Here is a 23,885-nt window from a genome sequence, read left to right as displayed (position 1 = left end):
AGAATAAAAAAGCATTATTTTCTTCTTGGTATCAGAGCTAAAATAGAAAAGAAAACACTGAACCCTAAATATTTTTGCTTCCTGCCGTATCTCTAAGTAATTGCAGCGAGCAACTTAGAGTTGTTGCTGCCGGTTCCAACGAGCAACTTTAAAGTTGTTGCTGCCCCTCCCCTACTTTGTAAGTCTGTCTGTATTGTTCCAAAATCTATCAAAACTGCAAGTTTTAGGCTATACCAACAGTAAGAGAGATGGCTGAAGAAAAGGGGGCAGATTCTCAAGATGCTCCAGCAGCTGCTCAAATCATGGTGCAGACAGAAAATTCAAACTTTAATATTGGTATGGTTTTGGATGAAAAAAACTATGATTTATGGGCTCCTCTCATTCAGATCCATATTGCTGGAAGGAAGAAGATGGGATATCTCCGTGGGTCGATCAAGGCACCTTATAAAGACGATCCTAAATATGATGACTGGTTCTCTGAAGATCAAAAAATCAAGAGTTGGCTTTTGTCTTCAATGAAGCTTGAGATTATGAAACGATACATTCGGTTGTCTACATCAAAGGAGATTTGGGACTCCCTTAAAGTAGCTTACTTTGATGAGAATGACGAGGCTAGGATTTATTCGTTGAATCAGAAGGCATCACGTCTTCGTCAGAATAGCCGACCTTTGGCAACCTATTTTGGGGAGCTAACTGAGATTTTCCAAGAATTGGATCACTTTAATAGAGTATCCATGGAGTGTGAAAACGACATCAAGATGTTTCAGAAATCCACTGAGAGACAACGAGTCTATATATTTCTTGGTGGTCTTGATGACAGGTTTGATCAGGTACGTGGAGAAGTGTTACGGAAGGATCCCCCACTTGGCCTTCAGGCTTTTTATGTATATGTTCGTTGTGAAGCTGATAGGAAGGAAGCAATGAAGATGGAGGTTGACAAGAGTGAACCTGCTGCCATGGCAGCAAAAACCCGTGGATCATCCTCTGGGTTGAACCGAGGAGGGTCACAAAACCGGCCAGGACAAACTCGGCCTAGCCAGCCAAGCTGGGATCGTTCCCAAGGAAAATACCCACACTGTGGCCTGCCAGGACACTCTAAGAGTCGTTGTTTTGAGCTGATTGGATATCCTGAGAATTAGGATAAAACCCGTGATCCTCGGTGCAACAAGTCACGAGCCTCTATTGCAGAAACCATGACGAATTCAGACCAGATAGTAGACAAGGCATTTGCCATGGTTGCTGCAATAGGTAGAGATGGTAAGGCACTAAGTACTTCTACTTTTGTTATGAATAATACATGAATAATTGATTCCGGAGCTACTGAACATATGACTTGCGATTCTAGACAGGTTCCATCACTAAAAACATCAGCCCAAACCGAGGTCAATGTTGCTAATGGTAATGTCGTCCCTGTTATTGGGGAAGGCACTGTTTCCCTTACTGATACCATGGAACTTGACACTGTTCTTGTGGTTCCCTCTTTAAACTATAATTTGTTGTCTATTGCTCAAATAACCCTTACCTTACATTGTTTGGTTATTTTTTGGCCTTATTTTTGTGTTTTTAAGGATATCCGGACACGGAAGACGATTGGTTATGGTATTAGAAGAGGAAAACTTTATTACTTGGAACTGACCACCAGCAGTTCTAGCTTGCTGACTCAAGCCCTTTCCAGTTATGGGTCTCAAAGGAATACTAATAAAGTTTCGGATATCTGGATGTGGCACAGACGTCTTGGGCATGCTTCCTTCAGCTATCTACACAAGTTATTTCCTAGTTTGTTTGTCAGGACTGATGTTTCCCAATTTAAGTGTGATGTTTGTGAAATGGCTAAGAGCCATCGAACCTCTTTTCCTCCAAGTTTCAATAAAAGTACCATTCCTTTTATGATTGTGCATTCTAATGTATGGGGACCGTCGAAAATAGCTACTCTTGGTGGTGCTCAATGGTTTGTTACTTTTATTGATGATTGTACCAGAATGACTTGGGTCGCTTTGTTGAAATCAAAAAGCGAAGTCAGTTCAGCCTTTCAGAGGTTTCATAAAATGATTACGGTGCAATACAACAACAAGATCCAAGTTCTTAGAAGTGACAATTGTGGTGAATATGTTAATTTAGAACTTCGTTCCTTCCTGGAACTGCATGGTATTGTTCATCAGACCACGTGCCCGTATACTCCTTAATAGAATGGGGCTGCTGAACGAAAAAATAGACACCTGTTAGAAATGGTTCGTGGTTCGTGCTTCGCTCATTGCAACACATCTGCCTCTACAGTATTGGGGAGAGGCGCTTACATCCGCAGCTTATCTTATTAATCGTCTTTCTTCTCATACTATCAACTTCAATACACCATTTCAGGCTCTCACATCTCAGATTAGCAGTCCACCGACTCCCAATCTTCCCCCACGGGTCTTGGGGTGTGTAGCTTTTATTCATCTGCATCCTCCTCAACGACATAATAAACTTGAGCCTCGCTCCATTCATTGTGTTTTTTTGGGCTATGCTACTACCCAGAAAGGATATCGTTGTTATCATCCTTCGAGTAAAAGAATGTTTATTACACAGGATGTGAATTTTCATGAGAATGAAATGTTTTTTGGACCCTCTACGTCCTCACTTCAGGAGGAGTACCGAAGCAGTGAAGTTCTGACCCGAGATAATACTGAAGTTTTGACATTTGATTACTCTCCTGTGGCTAGAAACTAGCTACACGAAGAGCAACATGTTATGGTGATCAGGCTACTAAAAACAACGACTCTGAGGAGCAACAAACATTGCAGGAGGAAGAACAACCCACTGGTCCCACGAGGTTGGGGCTTGATAATGAGCTGCAGCCTACTACTTACAATAGAACCGAGCAACAACTGCAGCAATTGTCACAGGATTTTCCTTCCGATGGTATACATGATCCAAGTATGAACTCATCCTCTGTTAATTCTCATAACCAATCGTCTTCCATACCGGATGCAATTCCACCCCGTCACCTTCCAGAGCGTATTAATCGAGGTATTCCCAAACCTATTTACGAGGCAGATCTTAAGTGTAAACACAAGTATTCCATGAGTGAGCCAAATTCTGATTCAAGAGTGAGATACGCATTAAACAATTATGTGTCAACCGGTCACCTGTCAGAATCAAATAAGTCATTTGTATATCAATTATCTACCGTATCTATTCCTAACAGTGTGTAAGAGGCCTTAGCAGATTCCTGCTGGAAAGATGCAATGAATGAAGAATTGAGATCGTTGAAGAAGAATGCTACCTAGGAAATAACTGACTTACTAGCTGGAAAGAAATTTGTGGGATGCAAATGGGTCTATACAGTGAAATACAAAGTAGATGGAACAATAGATCGCTTTAAGGCAAGATTGGTGGCAAAGGGATATACACAGAAATATGGCATCGACTACACTGATACATTTGCACCAGTGGCAAAAATCAACACAATTCGTGTTCTACTGTCCTTAGCAGCAAATCTAGATTGGCCTTTGCAACAGTTTGATGTAAAAAATGCATTCCTCCATGGAGATTTAACTGAGGAGATTTACATGGACCTTCCACCCGGATGGAGGGATCCAGACATACAGAAACCCAAGGTATGTAGACTTAAGAAATCATTGTATGGGTTGAAGCAGTCTCCACGAGCCTGGTTTGGTAGGTTTACCCAACCAATGAGAGCATTCAGGTATAGACAAAGTAATTGGGATCACACGTTATTCCTGAAACACCGGGATGGAAATGTTACAGCTCTCATTGTATATGTGGATGATATGGTAGTTACTGGTAATGATCTTGCTGAGCAAGCAGCCTTGAAAAATTATTTGTCCACAGAATTTGAAATGAAAGATCTTGGTTCTTTAAAATATTTTCTTGGGATTGAAGTGTCGAGGTGCAAGTCCGGGATATTTCTATCGCAAAGAAAGTATGTTCTTGACCTATTAAAAAAAACCGGTATGACAGCGTGCAAGCCGGTATCCACTCTGTTGGCTGAAGGAATGAAGTTGGGTATTGATCGGACCCAAGGATCGATTGATAAAGGGACGTATCAACGGTTAGTAGGAAGATTGATGTACTTGGGTCACACTAGACCGGATCTGGCTCATGCCTTGAGCATAATTAGTCAATATATGCACAATCTGGGAGAACAACACATGAGTGCAATCATGAGAATATTGAGTTACTTGAAAGGAAGCCCTGGTAAAGGAGTTTTATTTTGAAAAAATGGGCATTTCAAAATTGAGTGCTATACGGATGCTGACTGGGCCGGATCCACGGATGATAGGCGTTCAACATCCGGGTATTTTACCTTTGTTGGAGGAAATCTAGTAACGTGGAGAAGTAAGAAGCAGAATGTTGTGTCAAGATCAAGCGCAGAAGCTGGATTTAGAGGCATGGCACTTGGTATCTGTGAACTCTTGTGGCTTAAGTTTCTATTACAAGATGTGGGGGTCAACCATAGCCAATCGATGAAGTTATTTTGTGACAATAAAGTTGCTCGTGATATTGCTCATAATCCAGTGCAACATGATAGGACCAAGCATGTAGAGGTTGATCGGTTCTTTATTAAAGAAAAAGCTAGATAACAAAGTAATTGAGGTTCCTCCCATAGGAACGGACGACCAAGTAGCAGATATTCTCACTAAGGCAGTTTTTAGTAACAAGTTCTCCAGGTTTCTAGACAAGTTGGGCATGTGATACATCGATGCACCAACTTGAGAGGGAATGTTAACTTGTATTAGGATTCCTACAATTTGCGGGATTCCTACAATATTTGGTTTCCTAGTTTAGGAAGTAATTAGTCTTTTCTTATTCTGTTAGGTAAGTGTAGGGTTGTATACATATACATGTTGTATGAAGAAAACAGAGAATAAGAAAGCATTATTTTCTTCTGTTTCTTCTTCCTCTATCCAATTTGCGTCACCATTATTGAGTCCAAGTGGCGGTTGCAGTAAATAGTCGCAGGCACAAAGAGTTTTTAGACGACAGAAGAGGTCCTGAACTATAGTAAAGTACTGTAGTCTCTACAGACCCATTTTTTATACGAATGTGATATATAAAAATAAAATTTTTAATTAGAATATCCATGTTTAATATGCAGTACGATTGCGATAAAGTCCATCACGATATTTCTGAACATATGACATCACAATTATTTTTCAAAAACAATAAGAATTTTAAAAAAATACTTTGGAGTTTTATTTGATAGAAAATTTAGAATTGATTGTTTTACCAGTATATCTAATCTCGTATATCCTTGTAAATAATCCTAAACACTAAATACACAAGGAAAACAAAACTCAAACCAATAAGACAAATGCTGATGGCAAGCCCCAAGAAAGGTTCTAGAACCGTGTATATGCCCGTGAAGAATGCGATAATCATTGTCTCCATCCCAATCATGGTAAACAACGTGGCAACTCTAAATAATATCTCAATGGTATCCTCACTTGTATCTTTATTCTTGTCCATTTCCAAACCTTGAATCAGCGAAATCAAAAAGTGGATAAAGACAGCAAAAATAGAAAGCACCATCGACATTGCATCTGAGAGGACAAATACTATAAAAGCAGCTTTTTTAGCTAGAATTGTGGTGCTTTGGTCGATCTTGTAACTGCCAGGTAGGGTGAATGCTGCTGCAAATGTTACCATTGTTATCAGCGCCATAATTTTAAAATGTATAGTGAGTTTAAACTAACAGCCACTTCTACAATATCTCGAAATCTCAAGATCTAAAATTACCAAAAGATTTTAAGAATAAATAAAATGTATTTATTAGCTATTTTTTTATGAAATAAAATTAATCACACTTAACAAAAGACCATAACTGCATATAAAATAAAAATTGCTTGAGACTTCACTTATTTTACTTAAACAATATTGATATATCAAAGTATAGGAAATTTGAGGTTTTAAAAAATCAAATAAGATATTCATTTCTTAAAATTTATTGAACTGCTCTTTCTCAACAGTCTTCCCAATGTTGAATTTGCAATTAATATTCTTATTGGAAATTTAAACATACATAAAAAAATAAAAAAATATATTTCTTAAATATTTTAAAAGATTTTATTTATAGTTTTATACAAACCGTCATCTACCTTTACAAGTTTTTATTTAATATGACGGTGCGCCGCGTAAACAAATTTCTGTTTGTTTACGCGGCGCATCGTCTTCAAAGTTCAAAGCATGTAAAGGGTTTTCTTCATTGTCAATTCTCTGTGGCCTTGTTTATTGAGCGAACTGGAGTACTGGGTTTTCTTCATTTTTCCATGATACCAGGGATCTTGCATTTTTTAATAATTCCTTCTCTTCTTTTTTTTATCCTATTGATTCTCTTAACTGGAGTACTCAAAGACTCATGCTTTATTCGAAGCATCCTTTTCCTTTTTGTTTTTCTCATTCGTTTCTTCCAGAACAATGCGCCGGAAGCCAAACGGTCCCCTGCCAACATCTTCAAGGGATTCTAGGATCTCCTGCAAAATATTTTGGGTGAAATATCGTAGATAATCCATCATTTTTAGCTAATTATCAAATATCAAATATCAACTTCATAACATTTATTTATTTTCACAGCTAGTTTGTTTGCAATGAAATTCTTTTTCTTACTGTATATATGATAGATAATTAACGCGCGCGCATATATATATATATTGGGTTTTAATGGATGCATTAATTATCACAACAGTTAATTCACAGAGGATTGATTACCGGTATCTCAGCTAAATCTCCGTTATATATGTCCTTGATGCTTAGCTTTTGCTTGTTAAGGCCATATATTCCTTCTTCTCTAAACCGAAAAACAAGTAACCAGTTGTCGAGCTTGAGTGCTAAAGCAGCAATTAGATGGAAGGGCGTGTTTCCTTTGTCATCCTTCTTCGTTTTAAGTCTGTCAAGTAATGGAATCCTCAGACATTCCTTGAATACTTCGGTTCTCCTACTGGCCACAACATAGTGAAGGGCATTCCAACCTCTGTTATCAACTAGCTCACAACAAGCAGGGCATCGAGAAACAATCTCTTTCATTGCGTTTACATGTCCTTGACATGTCCTTGAATGGCTGCAATGTGAAGAGCTGTTCTCTTCTTCTCTGTTTCAGCAATGTAGGCTGCGGACGCATCATATTTTAGTAATACTTTCACAACTGAAATATTTAACCAAGTAGAGAAATAGGCAGCGTAGTGAAGTGGTGACCAGCCGTTGTCATCGGTTGTTTTCGTCAACTTTTTTTCTTTCTTTAACAATTTTCTTGCTGTCTCTGAAACCAACAAAACAATGAATAAATGTTTTCCTTCATGAACAACATAGATTTCACAGTCTGTGTGAATTACTATATACCCAGTACTTAAACTCACAAAGAATTTTAGTGGTATATTTTATTTTATTTTTTTAAAAAAAGCTAATTATCAAGCAAACACGGATATATAAAATCAATTATACGTGGCTTTTAAATTATAGTTACTCTATTATATATAAATTTTTTAATTCTCCAGACTTGAGCACAAAATCCTACCATAATCTCCCACCGCGCTTGCCGCATGTAGAACAGTTCTACCATTAGGGCCGCCATAGTCCACTGAAATGCAATTAGCAAGGATTTCATCGATCACCTTTTCTTGTTCTTGACCCCAACTGGAAGCAGCAATATAAAGTGGAGTTTCTCCATGAACATTGGCGGAATATGAAAACTCAGGGTCCTCTTCAGTCAATATTTCCACCACATGGCTCCGCATATTTCGAGCTGCCTCGTGCAACGCTGTATCTTGCTCGTCATTGGTCATCCTCAACATCTTTTTTGCTTCTGATACGCCGCTCTCTGGATCAGTAGGTAGAGCTTCTGCACGTTCAATGAGGACTCCTACCACGTTGGAATGGCCATATCTTGCTGCCAAATGGAGTGGGATTTCACCTTTCTTATTGGCCTGCAATAAAAGTGGTGGACACATTTCAAGAATTTTATCAACAAAATCAGTGGATTCCGGTTCCCTACTTTGGTTTCCTAAGTAGACATGAAGACTCAGGGTCCTCTTTTGTCAATATTTCCACCACATGGCTCCGCATATTTCTCCATGAACGACAACCTTTCTTCGTTCTTCCCTCCACCTCGGCATAATGGAAGCAGCAATATAAAGTGGAGTTTCTCCATGAACATTGGCGGAAAATGAAAACTCAGGGTCCTCTTTTGTCAATATTTCCACCACATGGCTCCGCATATTTCGAGCTGCCTCGTGCAACGCTGTATCTTGCTCTTCATTGGTCATCCTCAACATCTTTTTTGCTTCTGTTACTCCGCTCTCTGGATCAGTAGGTAAAGCTTTTGCACGGTGAATGAGGACCTTTACCACATTGGAATGACCATATCTTGCTGCCAAATGGAGTGGGATTTCACCTTTCTTATTGGCCTGCAATAACAGTGGTGGACACATTTCAAGAATTATATCAACAAAATCAGTGAATTCCGGTTCCCTACTTTGGTTTCCTAAGTAGACATGAAGAATGGTGTTCTCGTCTGGAGTCAATAACTGATCAAGGCAGGTTTGATAATTCTCAAAGGGACCGATATCGCCTGCTTCTGCAGCTTTGAACAAGACAGGATCCATATAGGTCGTCATACTATTTTGTAGTTTAGAGAAACTCACTAGATGAAAAGTATACAAATGAAGGGGAGGTGAAATTAACCACTGTGGCTCAAAGGCAAGAGGTTCCACTCCTCAACTGATCACAAGCTGCTGATTTCTTCGGTATTTAAGGGAAGAAAAGGCGTTAATAACCACAAATTACATTTATTTTCCTTTTTGATATTTTGTCGCAATATCTTTTCTTTTGCCCTGCTGGAAAGTTATATCTGTTTTTATCAAAATAATAAGAAAATAAAAAATAAATTGTTTGGCTCATGATCCATCATTATTATTGAACTTGGACTCGTCTATGTGCACTACAAGATTTCACAGTTTTACCGACGGACAAATTCCGTCGGTGTGTAATTAGAAGTTCGTCGGTGATTTTTTTACCGACGTCATCACCGACGGATTACGTCCGTCGGCTTTACCTTCGTCGGTGATTCCCCATTCCGTCGCTATATCGGTCGGAAAAACAAAAAAACCATTTGCCGATGGTTTTACAGACGGAATTTGTGCGCCAAAAAAAAAAAGATTCCCGCTTGAAATATACCGACGGTTTTTTATTCCGTCGAGATATTGTGATTGACCGACGGAAACTATCCGTCGGTAAATCTGTCGGTGAGTGTATGAAATACCGACAGAATATGTCCGTCTGTAAATTCGTCGGTGATTGTGTGTTGCGATGTCGCGGTCACACAAATTAATTACCCTAGCTTCAAACACAACACACAAGATAGTATAGAGCAAGCAAGGGGTCGATCCCACGAGGAAGTTTCAAGTCAGATTTTTATGTTGTACGTTATGTAATTGAGGGGGATTTGGTTTGTGATTATCTAAACTATGGCAGCAATTAAACTAGCAAACAAAATCAATTAAAACCGAAACTTATCAAGAAAATAAACCTTGGTCGCAAGCACACATCCATCAACGGAAATTAGAACCGATCCTTGAAACGAAAATTGCAGTTTATATTCTGAAATTTTATCTTTTCTTAACGTTGATTAATTAACGGATCCGCCGTATAACTAATCCTAACCAACAAACAATCAAAGTGTCCGCACTAATGATTCAATTTAATGGTAGCTTTAAGAACTAGATAATTTCATCAAGATTAACATACAAGCTGTCCGCAGCTTGTGTCACTTTGTTCAAATGTTCTCCCTAAGTTCAATAACGTAGTTCCGCCACAATTATCAAGCTTAGTTGCTTCACAAGTTCATATATCACAACTCCGGTTTTGATATTAAACTTAGCAATAGATTGTTCACAACAATAACTTAGAGTCCGCTCTAGCAATCATCAACAACAATCATAGGAAATATGCATAGGAAAACAATGATACTCATTCATAACATAAACTGAAAATAAAAGGAAGAATAAATCTCACGGTTCTTGAAATCCGAAGGTTTGTTGTGTCCTTGCAACCAAGAAAAGAGCTTAGCCTTGCATAACTATTGAACAACTACTTCTAAAGAATGAAAAGAACATGATTTTTGGGTTTGTAGAGGAGAGAATTTGTGTTTATTCTCTGCTGGCTGCTGCCTCCTTCTGCTCTCCCTCTTTTCTGCTGGTTGCTGCCTCCTTCTCTCTTTCTTTTTATATGCTAAGAAACCCTAGTCTCTATTTTACAAAATAGTCCTTCCTTGAGTTGGGAGTTTACATTTAAGTACTTCAATAACTATTTTTCCTAAAAGGAGAAATAGCCTTGCATGAAATCTTCAAGCTCTGACTTAGAGGAGCTAAATTGCTGATATAAAAACTTGGATGTCGGTTTAGATGCTTCGGAATGTAATTTGGACTTGTTTCTTCACGAAACCTGTTTGCTGGCAGAATTCAGTTATCATCTTTGAAAAATCATATCTCCCTCATATGACATCTTTTTTGGCTGAAATTTGGAGCGTTGATAGGTCTTTAAGTCAGGAATCCACGAAAATTGAGTTTTCATTAATTGGACTTCTGTAGCTCCAGATATTAAATTTTGAATGGCCAAAGGTCAACACTGGCAGAATGCGAGATTTGACTTTGCAGGATGTGATTTCCATGATCTTTCTCTTTTTATTTTTCTTGCATTACATTTCCAGAAAGGTATGGATGTTAGCTTTTTAGTGCCACTGGAATCACTTCATTTCGATCTCTAGAACTCACGCTCTGCACAAAACATCAAATCTGCCAATTACCTCCAATTTACTCCTTTTTGCATCTTCCATCCAAAAGTGCCTTCAAAACATAAAACAAAGAATATCAAGGCATTATATATATAAAACATAGGCAAAACACTAGGTAGATGTGGGTGAAACTATCGAATAATATGGTTACATCAAATACCCCCACACTTAGCTCTTGCTCGTCCTCGAGAAAGGATAAATAAAATTAAATTGAAAATAACTATGATCAATCTCTTAATCTCCCATCAATGTCCAAGAGTACAAGCATTATAAACAAGAATACAATCAAGAAGGATAAATGGTATAAATTTTCATGAATTTATTTACATGCAAACTTCAAAACTCAATTAATCGTCAGGATTTAAATGAAATCTATGCCATGCCAAAGTGATAGGTCCTCTCATTGATATACACTCCAACACTCATGTGTTTAGGGTTTATGTGTTTAAATCTCTCAAATTCAATCAATGAATATGTTCTACCATAAGCTTGCTCTTCAATCTCATCTCCATTACTAACATATTTACAAGCAATACATGAATCGAAAGGTCTTATTTTCCGGTTGTAATGGGGCTAAGGTTAAGGTGAGGTAAAAGAGAGTAAAAGAAAAGGTTCAAACCAAAGAAAGTAGAGCATTCTGAAAAATGATATTTCAAACAAGATATTCCATCAAAACACATAAATTTTCCATCTTTAATCACCAATGCTTAACTCCTTTTGATTTCAATCTCTCTCAACATAAAATCTTAAGAACATAAAGAAACACTTTTTTCTTTCATTTTCTTTTTCTTTTTTTTTTTTTTTTTACCTTTGGCAATTTTGCCCATCTTTTCATCAAGTATCACTTTTTTTTTTCACATAACTTCCAACCATAATTCCATGAGATATCACAAATATATGCTCTACTAATCCTTGGCCAGGGGAAAAGGAAAACATATAAAAAGTTAAGGCTTATACATGGATAAAGCAAAGAAAAGATAAACAAGCTCAAAAGGGGCTCACTAAGGATAATATGCTTTAGGTTGGCTTTTTTGCTCAAGTGGTTAAAATTCCTAATGCCTTTATCATCTTCATGATGTAATGCGAATGTAATCTCAACAAGATATGAAGCAAGTTCTAGAGATACATATCATTGAAAGAATGCACAATCAAAGAATATAATGTTGAAGGCTCAAAAGCTTGCATTGGTATAACACTATAAAGTCAACATGGCATATTCTCAAAGTCAATCCCTAAACCAATTAAACCTAAAAATTTGCATGCATACTCCTTCATTTGATTTATATCTTCATCTAGCTCAATTAATTCTCATACATAATACTCATATTCTCAAAAACCAATGGGAGTTAAAAAGATCAAACACAATTTTTTTTTTTAAAGAACAACAAAGAAAACTAAAATTCTTCCAACACCCCCACACTTAAAACACAACATTGTCCTCAATGTTGAAATAAAAGCAAAGGAATATAAGAGAATGATAGAAAATAAAATAAAATGCGAAAAAAATAAAAGATAAGGAAAAGGAAAGCAAATCTGATTGTTTTTCTTTTTGTGCTGGGTTGCCTCCCAGTAAGCGCTTTTGTTTTATGTCATTGGCTTGACATGTGGCATGCTCATTCTTCATAGATTGGTTCAGCTAACTCTACAGAAGCGGTGAGTTCTGTCGTCCAACCTTCATAGAAAGGTTTCAAACGATGCTCATTGACCTTGAGTACTTTGTTGGTTTCTAAACTTGTAATTTCAACTGCACCATAAGGAAAAACATTAGAAACAACAAAGGGTCCAATCCAACGAGAGCGCAATTTTCCAGGAAAAAGTTTCAAACGCGAATGATAAAGAAGGACTTTGTCTCCAACATGAAACTCCTTTCTTGTAAGCATTCGGTCATGAAGATTCTTAGTCTTTTCTTTGTAAATCCTTGCATTCTCGTAAGCATCATTTCAAATTTCTTCTAACTCTTGCAGTTGCAGTTTTCTTGCAATCCCAGCAGCATCATAATCCATGTTACATTGTTTAATGGCCCAAAAAGCTTTGTGTTCAAGCTCCACCGGTAGATGACATGCTTTCCCATAAATCATTCTATAAGGTGACATTCCTATAGGTGATTTATAAGCAGTCCGATAAGCCCAAAGTGCATCTCCAAGACGTAGACTCCAATCTCGCCGGTTAGGTTGCACTGTTTTCTCCAAAATGGACTTGATTTCTCGATTTGAAATTTCAGCTTGGCCATTCGTTTGAGGATGATATGCTGTGGAAGTTCGATGAGTCACATGATATTTGCGTAGCAATGCTTCCATGGAACGATTGCAGAAATGAGTGCCACGATCACTAATGATAGCTTTAGGGATTCCAAACCTGTCAAATATATGAGTCCTGACAAAATCTAAAACAACCTTAGCATCGTTAGTTCGTGTGGCTTTCGCCTCAATCCATTTGGACACGTAATCAACAACAAGAAGAATATAAAGATTGCCAAAAGAAGAAGGAAATGGACCCATAAAGTCAATACCCCAAACATCAAAAATTTCACTTACAAGAATATTTGTTAAAGGCATTTGATTCTTATGAGTGATATTACCTGTTCTTTGGCATTTTTCACATGATTTGCAGAAGTGATATGCATCTTTAAAAATAGAAGGCCAATAAAAACCACTTTCAAGTACCTTGTGGGCTGTTCTTTTTGCTCCAAAATGCCCACCACAAGAATGAGAATGACAAAAAGTGAGAATGGAATGAAATTCATCTTGTGGTACACACCTCCTAACTACTTGATCCGCACAAAATTTCCAAAGGTAAGGATCGTCCCAAAAATAATATTTAGCATTAGCTCGTAACTTATCTTTTTGGGGTTTAGACAAACCTGGAGGGAATTCTTTGGTGACTAAATAGTTTACCAAATCAGCATACCATGGTCTTGTAGAGGAATGCAACATATACAACTGCTCATCAGGGAATGTCTCTCTTATTGTTTCGATCTGTATATCCTCGGTCCTTAGTCGGCTCAAGTGATCAGCCACATGGCTTTCGGCACCTTTTTTGTCTTTGATCTCAAGATCGAATTCTTGTAAAAGCAAGATCCACCTAATCAGTCTTGGTTTGGACTCCTTCTTCTTCAAAAGATACCTGAGAGCTGCATGGTCAGTAAAAACAATGACTTTTGTACCAAGTAGATATGACCTGAGTTTTTCAAGAGCAAACACCACTGCAAAAAATTCCTTTTCAGTTGTATGGTAATTGCATTATGCTCCATCCAACATGCGAGAAGCATAGGCGATAACATGCAAATTCTTCCCAATTCTTTGCCCAAGCACAGCTCCTACCGCATAGTCACTCGCATCACACATTATCTCAAAAGGTTCATCCCAATTTGGTGGTTGGATGATAGGGGCAGATGTGACACGTCTCTTAAGCTCATCATGGGCATCTTTACATGCTTGATCAAACACAAAATCCACTTCTTTGGCTAATAGTCTGCACAAGGGTGCTGTAATCTTCGAGAAATCTTTGATAAAGCGTCGATAGAAACCTGCATGGCCTAGAAAAGAACGAACTTCCCTCACGCATGAGGGGTAAGGCAATGATGAAATAACATCTATCTTAGCTTTATCAACCTCTAATCCACGTGAAGACACAACATGCCCAAGAACTATTCCTTGTTCTACCATAAAATAACACTTTTCATAGTTCAAGACAAGGTTAGTTTCAATGCACCTTTTCAAGATCAAAGATAAATTTTCTAGACATTTATCAAAAGAATCACCATACACCGTGAAATCATCCATAAAAACCTTGATTATTCTTTCAACATAGTCAGAAAAAATACTCATCATGCATCTTTGAAAAGTTGCAGGAGCATTACAGAGACCAAAAGGCATTCTCCTATATGCATATGTACCAAATGGACATGTAAATGTAGTCTTTTCTTGATCCTCAGGATTAATAACAATCTGATTGTATCCACTATATCCATCAAGAAAGCAATAAAAAGACTTACCTGCTAGGCGTTCAAGCATTTGATCCATGAATGGTAATGGGAAATGATCTTTACGTGTAGAAAGATTGAGCTTTCTGTAATCAACACACATTCTCCATCCACTCGAGATGCGAGTAGGAATGAGCTCATCATTTTTGTTTTTTACCAACGTGATTCCGGTCTTTTTGGGCACCACATGGATTGGCGCAACCCATTTACTGTCAGTGATGGGGTAAATGACTCCTGCATCTAACAATTTCAAAATTTCAGCTTTCACTACCTCCATCATAGGCGGGTTCAACCTCCTTTGCATTTCCCTTGTTGGTTTTGCGTTGTCCTCCAATAGTATGTGATGCATACACATTGAGGGACTAATGCCCTTGATGTCGGCTAAAGTCCATCCAATGGCCGTCTTGTGATCACACAACAACTTCACAAGTTTTTCCTCTTGCATATTTGTTAAACCTTTTGCTATGATAACGGGAAGTGTATTGTTGTCGCCAATGAATACATACTTCAAATTATCGGGCAAAGGTTTTAATTCTAACTCGGGGGCCTGTAAAATAGATGGCAAAAGCTTTTTATGTGAGAGTACTAAATCAACAAAAATATTACCATGGGGAACGGTTTGCAAAGCTTGTAAGGCCAATACTGATTCGTGCACGTTTTGGGGAACACACACGTGCCTCTCCATCTCTTCTATCTTGGTGAAATCATAGCCATAGCTCAAAGCTATGCTTAATCCGTCTTCAATCAAAATCACAAACTTGCTGCACACACTTATCAATTTGATCATAGCATGTGATAGAATAAACATTGCTATAAGGATATTTCATTGCATCATGAAAATTGAATTCAATTTTTTCATCTCCTACCTCCATAGACAAGGTATCCTTACCACAATCAATCTTTGCGTTGGCGGTTTTCAAGAATGGTCTCCCAAACAATATAGGAGTGCTGGTTGATGAATCACAAGAATCATGTTCCATATCAAGAATATAAAAATCACATGGAATAACCAAACTATCAATCTTGACTAGGACATCTTCTATCACACCAAGTGGGTAAACAAAACTACGATCCGCAAGTTGTATTACAATGCTAGTTTTATTCAAAGGCTCTAGACTAAGAGAATCATAAACATGTTTAGGCATAACACTAATGGATGCACCTAAATCGCATAAAGCTCTTTTAAAACTAGCATTACCAATAACACATGGGATAGTAAACGCACCTGGGTCTTTTTGTTTCAAAGGTAGATTCTTTTGAACAACGGCAGATACAACTTCACCCATACTTACCGTTTCATGACCTTTGAGTTTGAAAGCTCTCTTGGTAGTACACAACTCCTTCAAGAATTTCGCATATTTGGGAATTTGCTTGATAGCATCAAGTAAAGGAATATTGAGTTCTACTTTCTTGAAAACCTCTAAAATCTCTTTTTCTTTGTCCTCTTTCTTTGACCTAGAAGAATTCACAGGAAAGGGTGCAATTGTTTTAAAACTGGAATTAATTGAGTGAGAAGTTACCTTTGGAGTGTTGGTCTTTATTTCAGTTTGTGGAGGAAGAGGATGTTCCTTCTTTGTACTCAATTCAGTTTCTATCTCTTCTTCTTCCTCCATCTCAATTTGTTTCAACCTTTTCTCTTCAAGTTCTTTCCCACTTCGCAGCATGATTGCACTAACATTCTCTTTTGGATTTAATGCTTGGGAGGGTAACTTTCCATTCATTTGTGCTTCCAATTTTCCTACACTTGAAGCTACTTGCCCCATTTGCTTTTCCAAGTTGTGAATACTGGACCTTGTTTCCTGTTGAAAAGACATGACATTTTGTTGTAAGGTTACAGTATTAGAAGCCAAAGTTTTCATCATCTCACGAAGATCATCATTGGATGATGACCCCATAACATTGGAGTTTGTTAATGGAGGGGGTTGTCTTGCTTGATAATTTTGTTGGGGCTGAAATCCATGGGGATGGAACTGTCGGCCTTGATTGCCTTGTTGGGATGGGTTGCCATAGCGTAAGTTGGGATGATCTCTCCATCCAGGATTGTACGTGTTGGAAAAGGGATCATATTTACGCTGGGGCTGTCCGTTGAATGTTCCATTAATTGCATGAGCTTGTTCAATGTAGTCTTCTTGCATTGTTGGGCATATATCCGAAGCATGTCCTTTTAAGGAGCATATGCTACAAACTTTCACCTGCTGCACATTTCCACAAGCCAAAGAACGCACAAGAGAAGTAAGATCATTAACTTTATTTTCAAGGTTAGAAATACTTACCTCATTCACTCGTTTGTTGGAGAAGTCTCCACGAGTGCCAAACTGTTTTGAGTTGGCTGCCATGTTTGAGATCAATTGGCGTGCAGCCTCGGGTGTCTTATCCACCAATGCGCCTCCACTTGCAGCATCAATGATACTACGGTCAGTAGGCATCAATCCTTCATAGAAATATTGAATGAATAGCTGATCGGGTATTTGATGATAAGGACATTGAATGCAGAGTTGCTCAAATCTTTCCCAATATTCGGAGAGTGTCTCTCCATGAGATTGCCGAATCCCACATATTTCTTTCCTTATGTTGGCAACTCGAGATGCTGGAAAATACTTCTCAAGGAAAATCTTCTTCATGGCATTCCAAGTTCCAATAGATCCTGGGAGAATAGAGAAAAGCCATGCCTTTGCTGCCCCCTTCAAAGAGAAAGGGAAAGCTTTCAACTTAACTTGTTCTTCATCAACTCCATTCAGTTTCATGCCAACACAAACCATATGGAACTCCTTGAGATGAGTATGAGGATCTTCTCCTGCAAGACCATTAAATGTTGGTAACAAATGTATAAAACCAGATTTGAGCTCAAAGTTTACATTATTGTCAATGTTTATGCACAATGGTTGATTTTCCACATTAGGAGCAGCAAGCTCCTTGAGTGTTTGTTGTCGTGCAATAGCCATGGTGTTGAGGCGAGCTTCCTTTCTTAACCTGCGTAAAGTGCTTTCTATTTCAAGATCAACCTGCAGTTGAATTTGATTAGTAGAACGGGTCACAGGCATAAATTGCTAAGAAAACTCAAAAGAAAGTAACCACACAAGAGATCGAAAACAATGCAAATTGTACGAAAATCCTACGATAGAAAACTAAAACTGCCTAAAAACACTAGAAAACAGCGGAATTTGGCCTCAATAGGGTGGGGCTAGTGATATATCACTAGTCCTGTTCAGAACGTCGTTTCCCTTCAGGAAAAAAAAGGAAGATACCTAATTCCACCAAAAACTCTGTTTTGAACAGTACCGCTGCCGCAGGTGAACAGTACCGTCGCAAGCAAAAATTCTGTTTCTCTTTTTTTTTTCAGAAATATAAATAACAATCACAACAACTAAAAATAACAGTACAAGCACAAGAATCAACTAAAATTACCTCCCCGGCAACGGCGCCAAAATTTGTTGCGATGTCGCGGTCGCACAAATTAATTACCCTAGCTTCAAACACAACACACAAGATAGTATAGAGCAAGCAAGGGGTCGATCCCACGAGGAAGTTTCAAGTCAGATTTTTATGTTGTACGTTATGTAATTGGGGGGATTTGGTTTGTGATTATCTAAACTATGGCAGCAATTAAACTAGCAAACAAAATCAATTAAAACCGAAACTTATCAAGAAAATAAACCTTGGTCGCAAGCACACATCCACCAACGGAAATTAGAACCGATCCTTGAAACAAAAATTGCAGTTTATATTCTGAAATTTTATCTTTTCTTAACGTTGATTAATTAACGGATCCGCCGTATAACTAATCCTAACCAACAAACAATCAAAGTGTCCGCACTAATGATTCAATTTAATGGTAGCTTTAAGAACTAGATAATTTCATCAAGATTAACATACAAGCTGTCCGCAGCTTGTGTCACTTTGTTCAAATGTTCTCCCTAAGTTCAATAACGTAGTTCCGCCACAATTATCAAGCTTAGTTGCTTCACAAGTTCATATATCACAACTCCGGTTTTGATATTAAACTTAGCAATAGATTGTTCACAACAATAACTTAGAGTCCGCTCTAGCAATCATCAACAACAATCATAGGAAATATGCATAGGAAAACAATGATACTCATTCATAACATAAACTGAAAATAAAAGGAAGAATAAATCTCACGGTTCTTGAAATCCGAAGGTTTGTTGTGTCCTTGCAACCAAGAAAAGAGCTTAGCCTTGCATAACTATTGAACAACTACTTCTAAAGAATGAAAAGAGCATGATTTTTGGGTTTGTAGAGGAGAGAATTTGTGTTTATTCTCTGCTGGCTGCTGCCTCCTTCTGCTCTCCCTCTTTTCTGCTGGTTGCTGCCTCCTTCTCTCTTTCTTTTTATATGCTAAGAAACCCTAGTCTCTATTTTACAAAATAGTCCTTCCTTGAGTTGGGAGTTTACATTTAAGTACTTCAATAACTATTTTTCCTAAAAGGAGAAATAGCCTTGCATGAAATCTTCAAGCTCTGACTTAGAGGAGCTAAATTGCTGATATAAAAACTTGGATGTCGGTTTAGATGCTTCGGAATGTAATTTGGACTTGTTTCTTCACGAAACCTGTTTGCTGGCAGAATTCAGTTATCATCTTTGAAAAATCATATCTCCCTCATATGACATCTTTTTTGGCTGAAATTTGGAGCGTTGATAGGTCTTTAAGTCAGGAATCCACGAAAATTGAGTTTTCATTAATTGGACTTTTGTAGCTCCAGATATTAAATTTTGAATGGCCAAAGGTCAACACTGGCAGAATGCGAGATTTGACTTTGCAAGATGTGATTTCCATGATCTTTCTCTTTTTATTTTTCTTGCATTACATTTACAGAAAGGTATGGATGTTAGCTTTTTAGTGCCACTGGAATCACTTCATTTCGATCTCTAGAACTCACGCTCTGCACAAAACATCAAATCTGCCAATTACCTCCAATTTACTCCTTTTTGCATCTTCCATCCAAAAGTGCCTTCAAAACATAAAACAAAGAATATCAAGGCATTATATATATAAAACATAGGCAAAACACTAGGTAGATGTGGGTGAAACTATCGAATAATATGGTTACATCATTGTGGAAGCTACTGTTAAATGCCGACGGATTAAGTCCGTCGGTAAGTCTGTCGGTGAGTGTTTAAAATACCAACCGAATTCATCCGTCGGTAAAATCCTTGGTAATAGTTTTTTTCTTAATTTGTTTTTAAAAAATTATTTAGGATATATAATATAAAACTATATAAATTAATTGTAATACAAACCAATTATGCAAATAAAATTTATATTAAACATAAAAAAAAAAACAAAGTTAAATAATATTCATTACAAACTGAATATGTTTCAAGAAAAATAATAAATGAAGTTTTAAAGGTAAATAATGTTGATTACAAATTAATATAAAGATGATGGAGCTTGAGGAGGAGGAGGAGATCGTGGCGGAGGCTGGTGGTTATACGGCCAAAAAGGATTAGGCGCACATGTTCCGCTATTTGACAATTTCATAATCATTTCGTAAAGCTCGTCATAAGCCGCTTTTTGCTGTTCCTGAGCCGCTTCATACTCCGCTTTTTGTTGTGCTTGAGACGCTTTGAATTGCTCAGACTCCGCTCTTTGTTCCGCTCTTTGTTGTGCATGAGACGCTTTGAGTTATGCGTACTCCGCTTGTAGGTTATCGTATTTCTCGGTGAGTTGCTGCAAAGCCACGAACTCCTTAGATTAGGAGCTCGATATTGATTGGGAGCTCCCAACAGTTGAAACACTACGGGTCGACCGCAAGTTGTCGGTCGTAGTGTTGGAGAGCCCGTAAACCCGATTTTTATCGGGTCCACCTGACGAGCCAACCTCCATCCATAAATCCGGATCGAATTCTGGATGGGTCAAAGTATCGTCCCCGTATCTCTCCCTCAACCGATTATTATAGGTCTCCTGAAAATAAAATAAAAAGTAATCATCATATTCAATACAATAAACATAATAACTTACATAATAACTTACAAAATAAAATGGTTGAACAAACATACCACGAAATGCTGAGCACGGTTATCAACGAACTGTTGCGCCCCCTTCTGGCGGTCTTGACTCCGCACGTGCGTCTCCACAAACAGCTCCATCGGGCTCGGCTCACGTCCAAGAGACGCAGCCTATAATGAAAAAAGATATATTAACAACAACTGAATTTAACGATATATTTCATTTAAATTAATCTTACCATCCGTTTCGCATGTGCAGCAAACGGAACGGAGCCGCCAGTGTGAGTTGTCACCCCGCCATGAATTGGCCAATTCCGGTTGCCAGCACCGGACTGTGAGCGTCGTGTGAACCGCTCAGACGTCACGTGCTCAAGATAGTGCGGCCATATATCTTCCGGGATGTATATCGGTTTGAAATCCCTCCAAACCACAACATCGTTCCAGCCTTGGAAACCCCTATCCCTCGCGGTTTTTTTGCCTTTTTCTGTGCTTCATACCTAAAATCACGCAACCAAAAATTACATTTCGAAACATAAATTTTTGTCTAAAAAAAATCATGTATTGTTTTCGATCTTACCTAGTTGCCGCGTGATTTTCCCACACCCTCCTCATAACAGTGTTATGCTCAATGTCCCAGCAGAATTTGTGCTTTGTATAAATAAACAAGTTTAAATAAAAATAATAATTTATTTACAATTATATTAATAAGCTGAAAATTATAAATTAATACCAACCTCAAACCTGTTAAACCATGCATTGATTTGAGGCATCCATTCAGGATGCTTGGATATCTGACTCTATTGAAACAATGGAATCTCCATCGACGATTTAAACGCCGATGATATTACTCGGGCGGCTTCAATGTTTGTGAACCTGAAAATAAATGAAATAAATTCAATAGTGATTACTTGATAAATTATGTTGTAATTTTTTTAAAAAAAAAACTAAAACCTTAACAAACTTACATTGAAAGGTCGTCCTTCCACTGTGCCTCGTACTTGCGGGTAAATTGATTCCGCTGCGAAGGCACGCCGCCTCTGCGCTGTGAAGTACCGCTGGAAGCGGCAGCATCGGTTGACGGCGCAGGTGGTGTAGGTGCCTCTTCTTGAGAGGCACCTAAGGAAATATCATCCTCGCTGCTAGACGAACTAGCTGCGACCGCACCTGAGCGACCAGCTCTGGTTTTCGTTCTACGCATCTACACAATTTGATACAAATAATTATATAATTAAATTCAAATGTAAAAAAAAAAATTCGACAGCACCTCCTCTATACCGGATACTACCCAAATCCACAAACCTGCACATATTAACAATAGCCACAACCAATTTACCCAATCTATACTAATTATTCCAACATATTCAATCACTAATCCTAAGGTAAATTCAACATTAAGAATTACAATTCAAGTAATTATTCAATAATTATGCCAATACAACAAAACAATAAAAAAATAAAAAAACTGTAGAATAACAATCAAAATAAATGGAAAAAATTAAACACAAAGCATGCAACAATAGAGTAAAACTAATAATTATTCCAACATATTCAATTACTAATTCTACGGTAAATTCAACATTAACAATTACAATTCAAGTAATTATTCAATAATTATGCCAATACAACAAAACAATAAATTAAAAAAAAAACTCTAGAATAACAATCAAAATAAATGGAAAAAACTTAAACACAAATCATGTAATAATAAAGTAAAATTAATAATTATTCCAACATATTCAATTACTAATTCTATGGTAAATTCAACATTAACAATAAAAATTCAACAAATTAACTAATAATAATTATGCCAATACAACAAAAAAAAAAACTTCAAAAAATTCAAAAAAAAAACTATATACTTTAGCAATGAATTATGCAAAAAAAACTATAGACTTTATCTACATTACAAAAAATACACCAAAACAAAAAAAATAACCAAAAAAATAGCAAAAAAAACTATTAAAGTAAAATGAAATCGAGGAAACACTAACCTTTTAAACCGATGAAGATGATGAAGAAAACTTGCTAGAGATTGGAGGTGAAAGCTTTGAAGAATGGAGAGGAAAAAAAATCAAAAGCTTAAGGTGAGAAACGAAGGAGAAGAAAAAATGAACTGAACGGGCGGTCACTTAAACTTATATGGTAGTTTTACCGACGGATATAAAATTAATTATTATTTTAATTTATTCCGTCGGTGATGTGTTAAAAATCCGTCGGTAAATTTTGAATTTCGCACCAAAATTTTTAATGGCCCTCCATATTTTTCGTGGTCCGTCGGTAATTCCATCGGCAAGATTACGCGGTCAGAGGCGCATTTAATGCGCAACCCTTTGAAATTCGCGCGGTCCGTCGGTAATGTTGTCGGTAAAATTGAACCGCCGACAACTTACCGACGGATTTAAATTCGTCGGTGTGGCCGTCGGTGATAGGGTGGCATTTCAAGTAATTATTTTCGACCTCTCTGTGAAATGCCGATGGGCGTAAGGCCATCGGTGTGGCCGTCGGTGATTGGGGCATTTCAAGTAATTATTTTCGAACTCTCTGTGAAATGTCGATGGACGTAAGTCCGTCGGTGTGGTCATCGGTGATTGGGGCATTTCAAGTAATTATTTTCGAACTCTCTGTGAAATGCCGACGGACTGACGTCCGTCGGTATGGACGTCGGTGATTGGGTGGCATGCCAAGTAATTATTTTCGAACTCTCTGTGAAATGCCGACGGACTAAGTCCGTCGGTGTGGCCGTCGGTGATGTGGTGGCATTTCAAGTAATTATTTCATGTCACAAAATATATCATCCATTATCAATAATTATTTCAAGTAATTATCTCATAATTGTGGCATTTCAACTAATTATTTCAAGTAATAAATATTTTGTGTTTCAAAATATATATATATCATTCATAATCTAAATTACATGAAAAAAAGGGTTTTACATAGGGCTTCATTTTGGTAGTTAGTCAGAATTTTCTTCTTCTTCGTCATCAATTGAATTGTCATCACCTTCATCGCAATCTTCACTATGAATATCATCTTCTTCATCGATATTTGGTTGTCCGCTAGAGCTCAAAACAAAATTTAACTCATCTGCGTCAACATCAACAAGACTATCATCGAAAACATGAAAATTTGAATTTTCTTCCAATTCAATCGAAG

At 37.5% G+C, this 23,885-nt stretch overlaps 2 protein-coding genes across 2 annotated transcripts in view; one reads left to right on the top strand and one right to left on the bottom strand.

Moving 5' to 3' along the window:
* LOC127904775 (ankyrin repeat-containing protein At5g02620-like) overlaps window positions 1–8,755 on the bottom strand; it is a 43,165-nt gene extending 34,410 nt beyond the window's left edge. The window contains exon 1 of the mRNA XM_052449548.1: window positions 8,079–8,755. Within this exon, the coding sequence (XP_052305508.1) occupies window positions 8,079–8,609 (531 nt within the window). The 5' untranslated portion in view covers window positions 8,610–8,755. The remainder of the gene's footprint in view (window positions 1–8,078) is intronic.
* Window positions 1–23,885, top strand: part of LOC18110666 (heavy metal-associated isoprenylated plant protein 28) — an 85,804-nt gene that overhangs the window by 46,914 nt on the left and 15,005 nt on the right. The gene's annotated exons all lie outside the window — the stretch shown is intronic.

Source organism: Populus trichocarpa, chromosome 19 (assembly GCF_000002775.5).
Source record: "Populus trichocarpa isolate Nisqually-1 chromosome 19, P.trichocarpa_v4.1, whole genome shotgun sequence".
Lineage (NCBI taxonomy): Eukaryota > Viridiplantae > Streptophyta > Magnoliopsida > Malpighiales > Salicaceae > Populus > Populus trichocarpa.
Note: the sequence above shows the minus strand (reverse complement) of the source record. Positions and strands in the feature narration are given on the sequence as shown.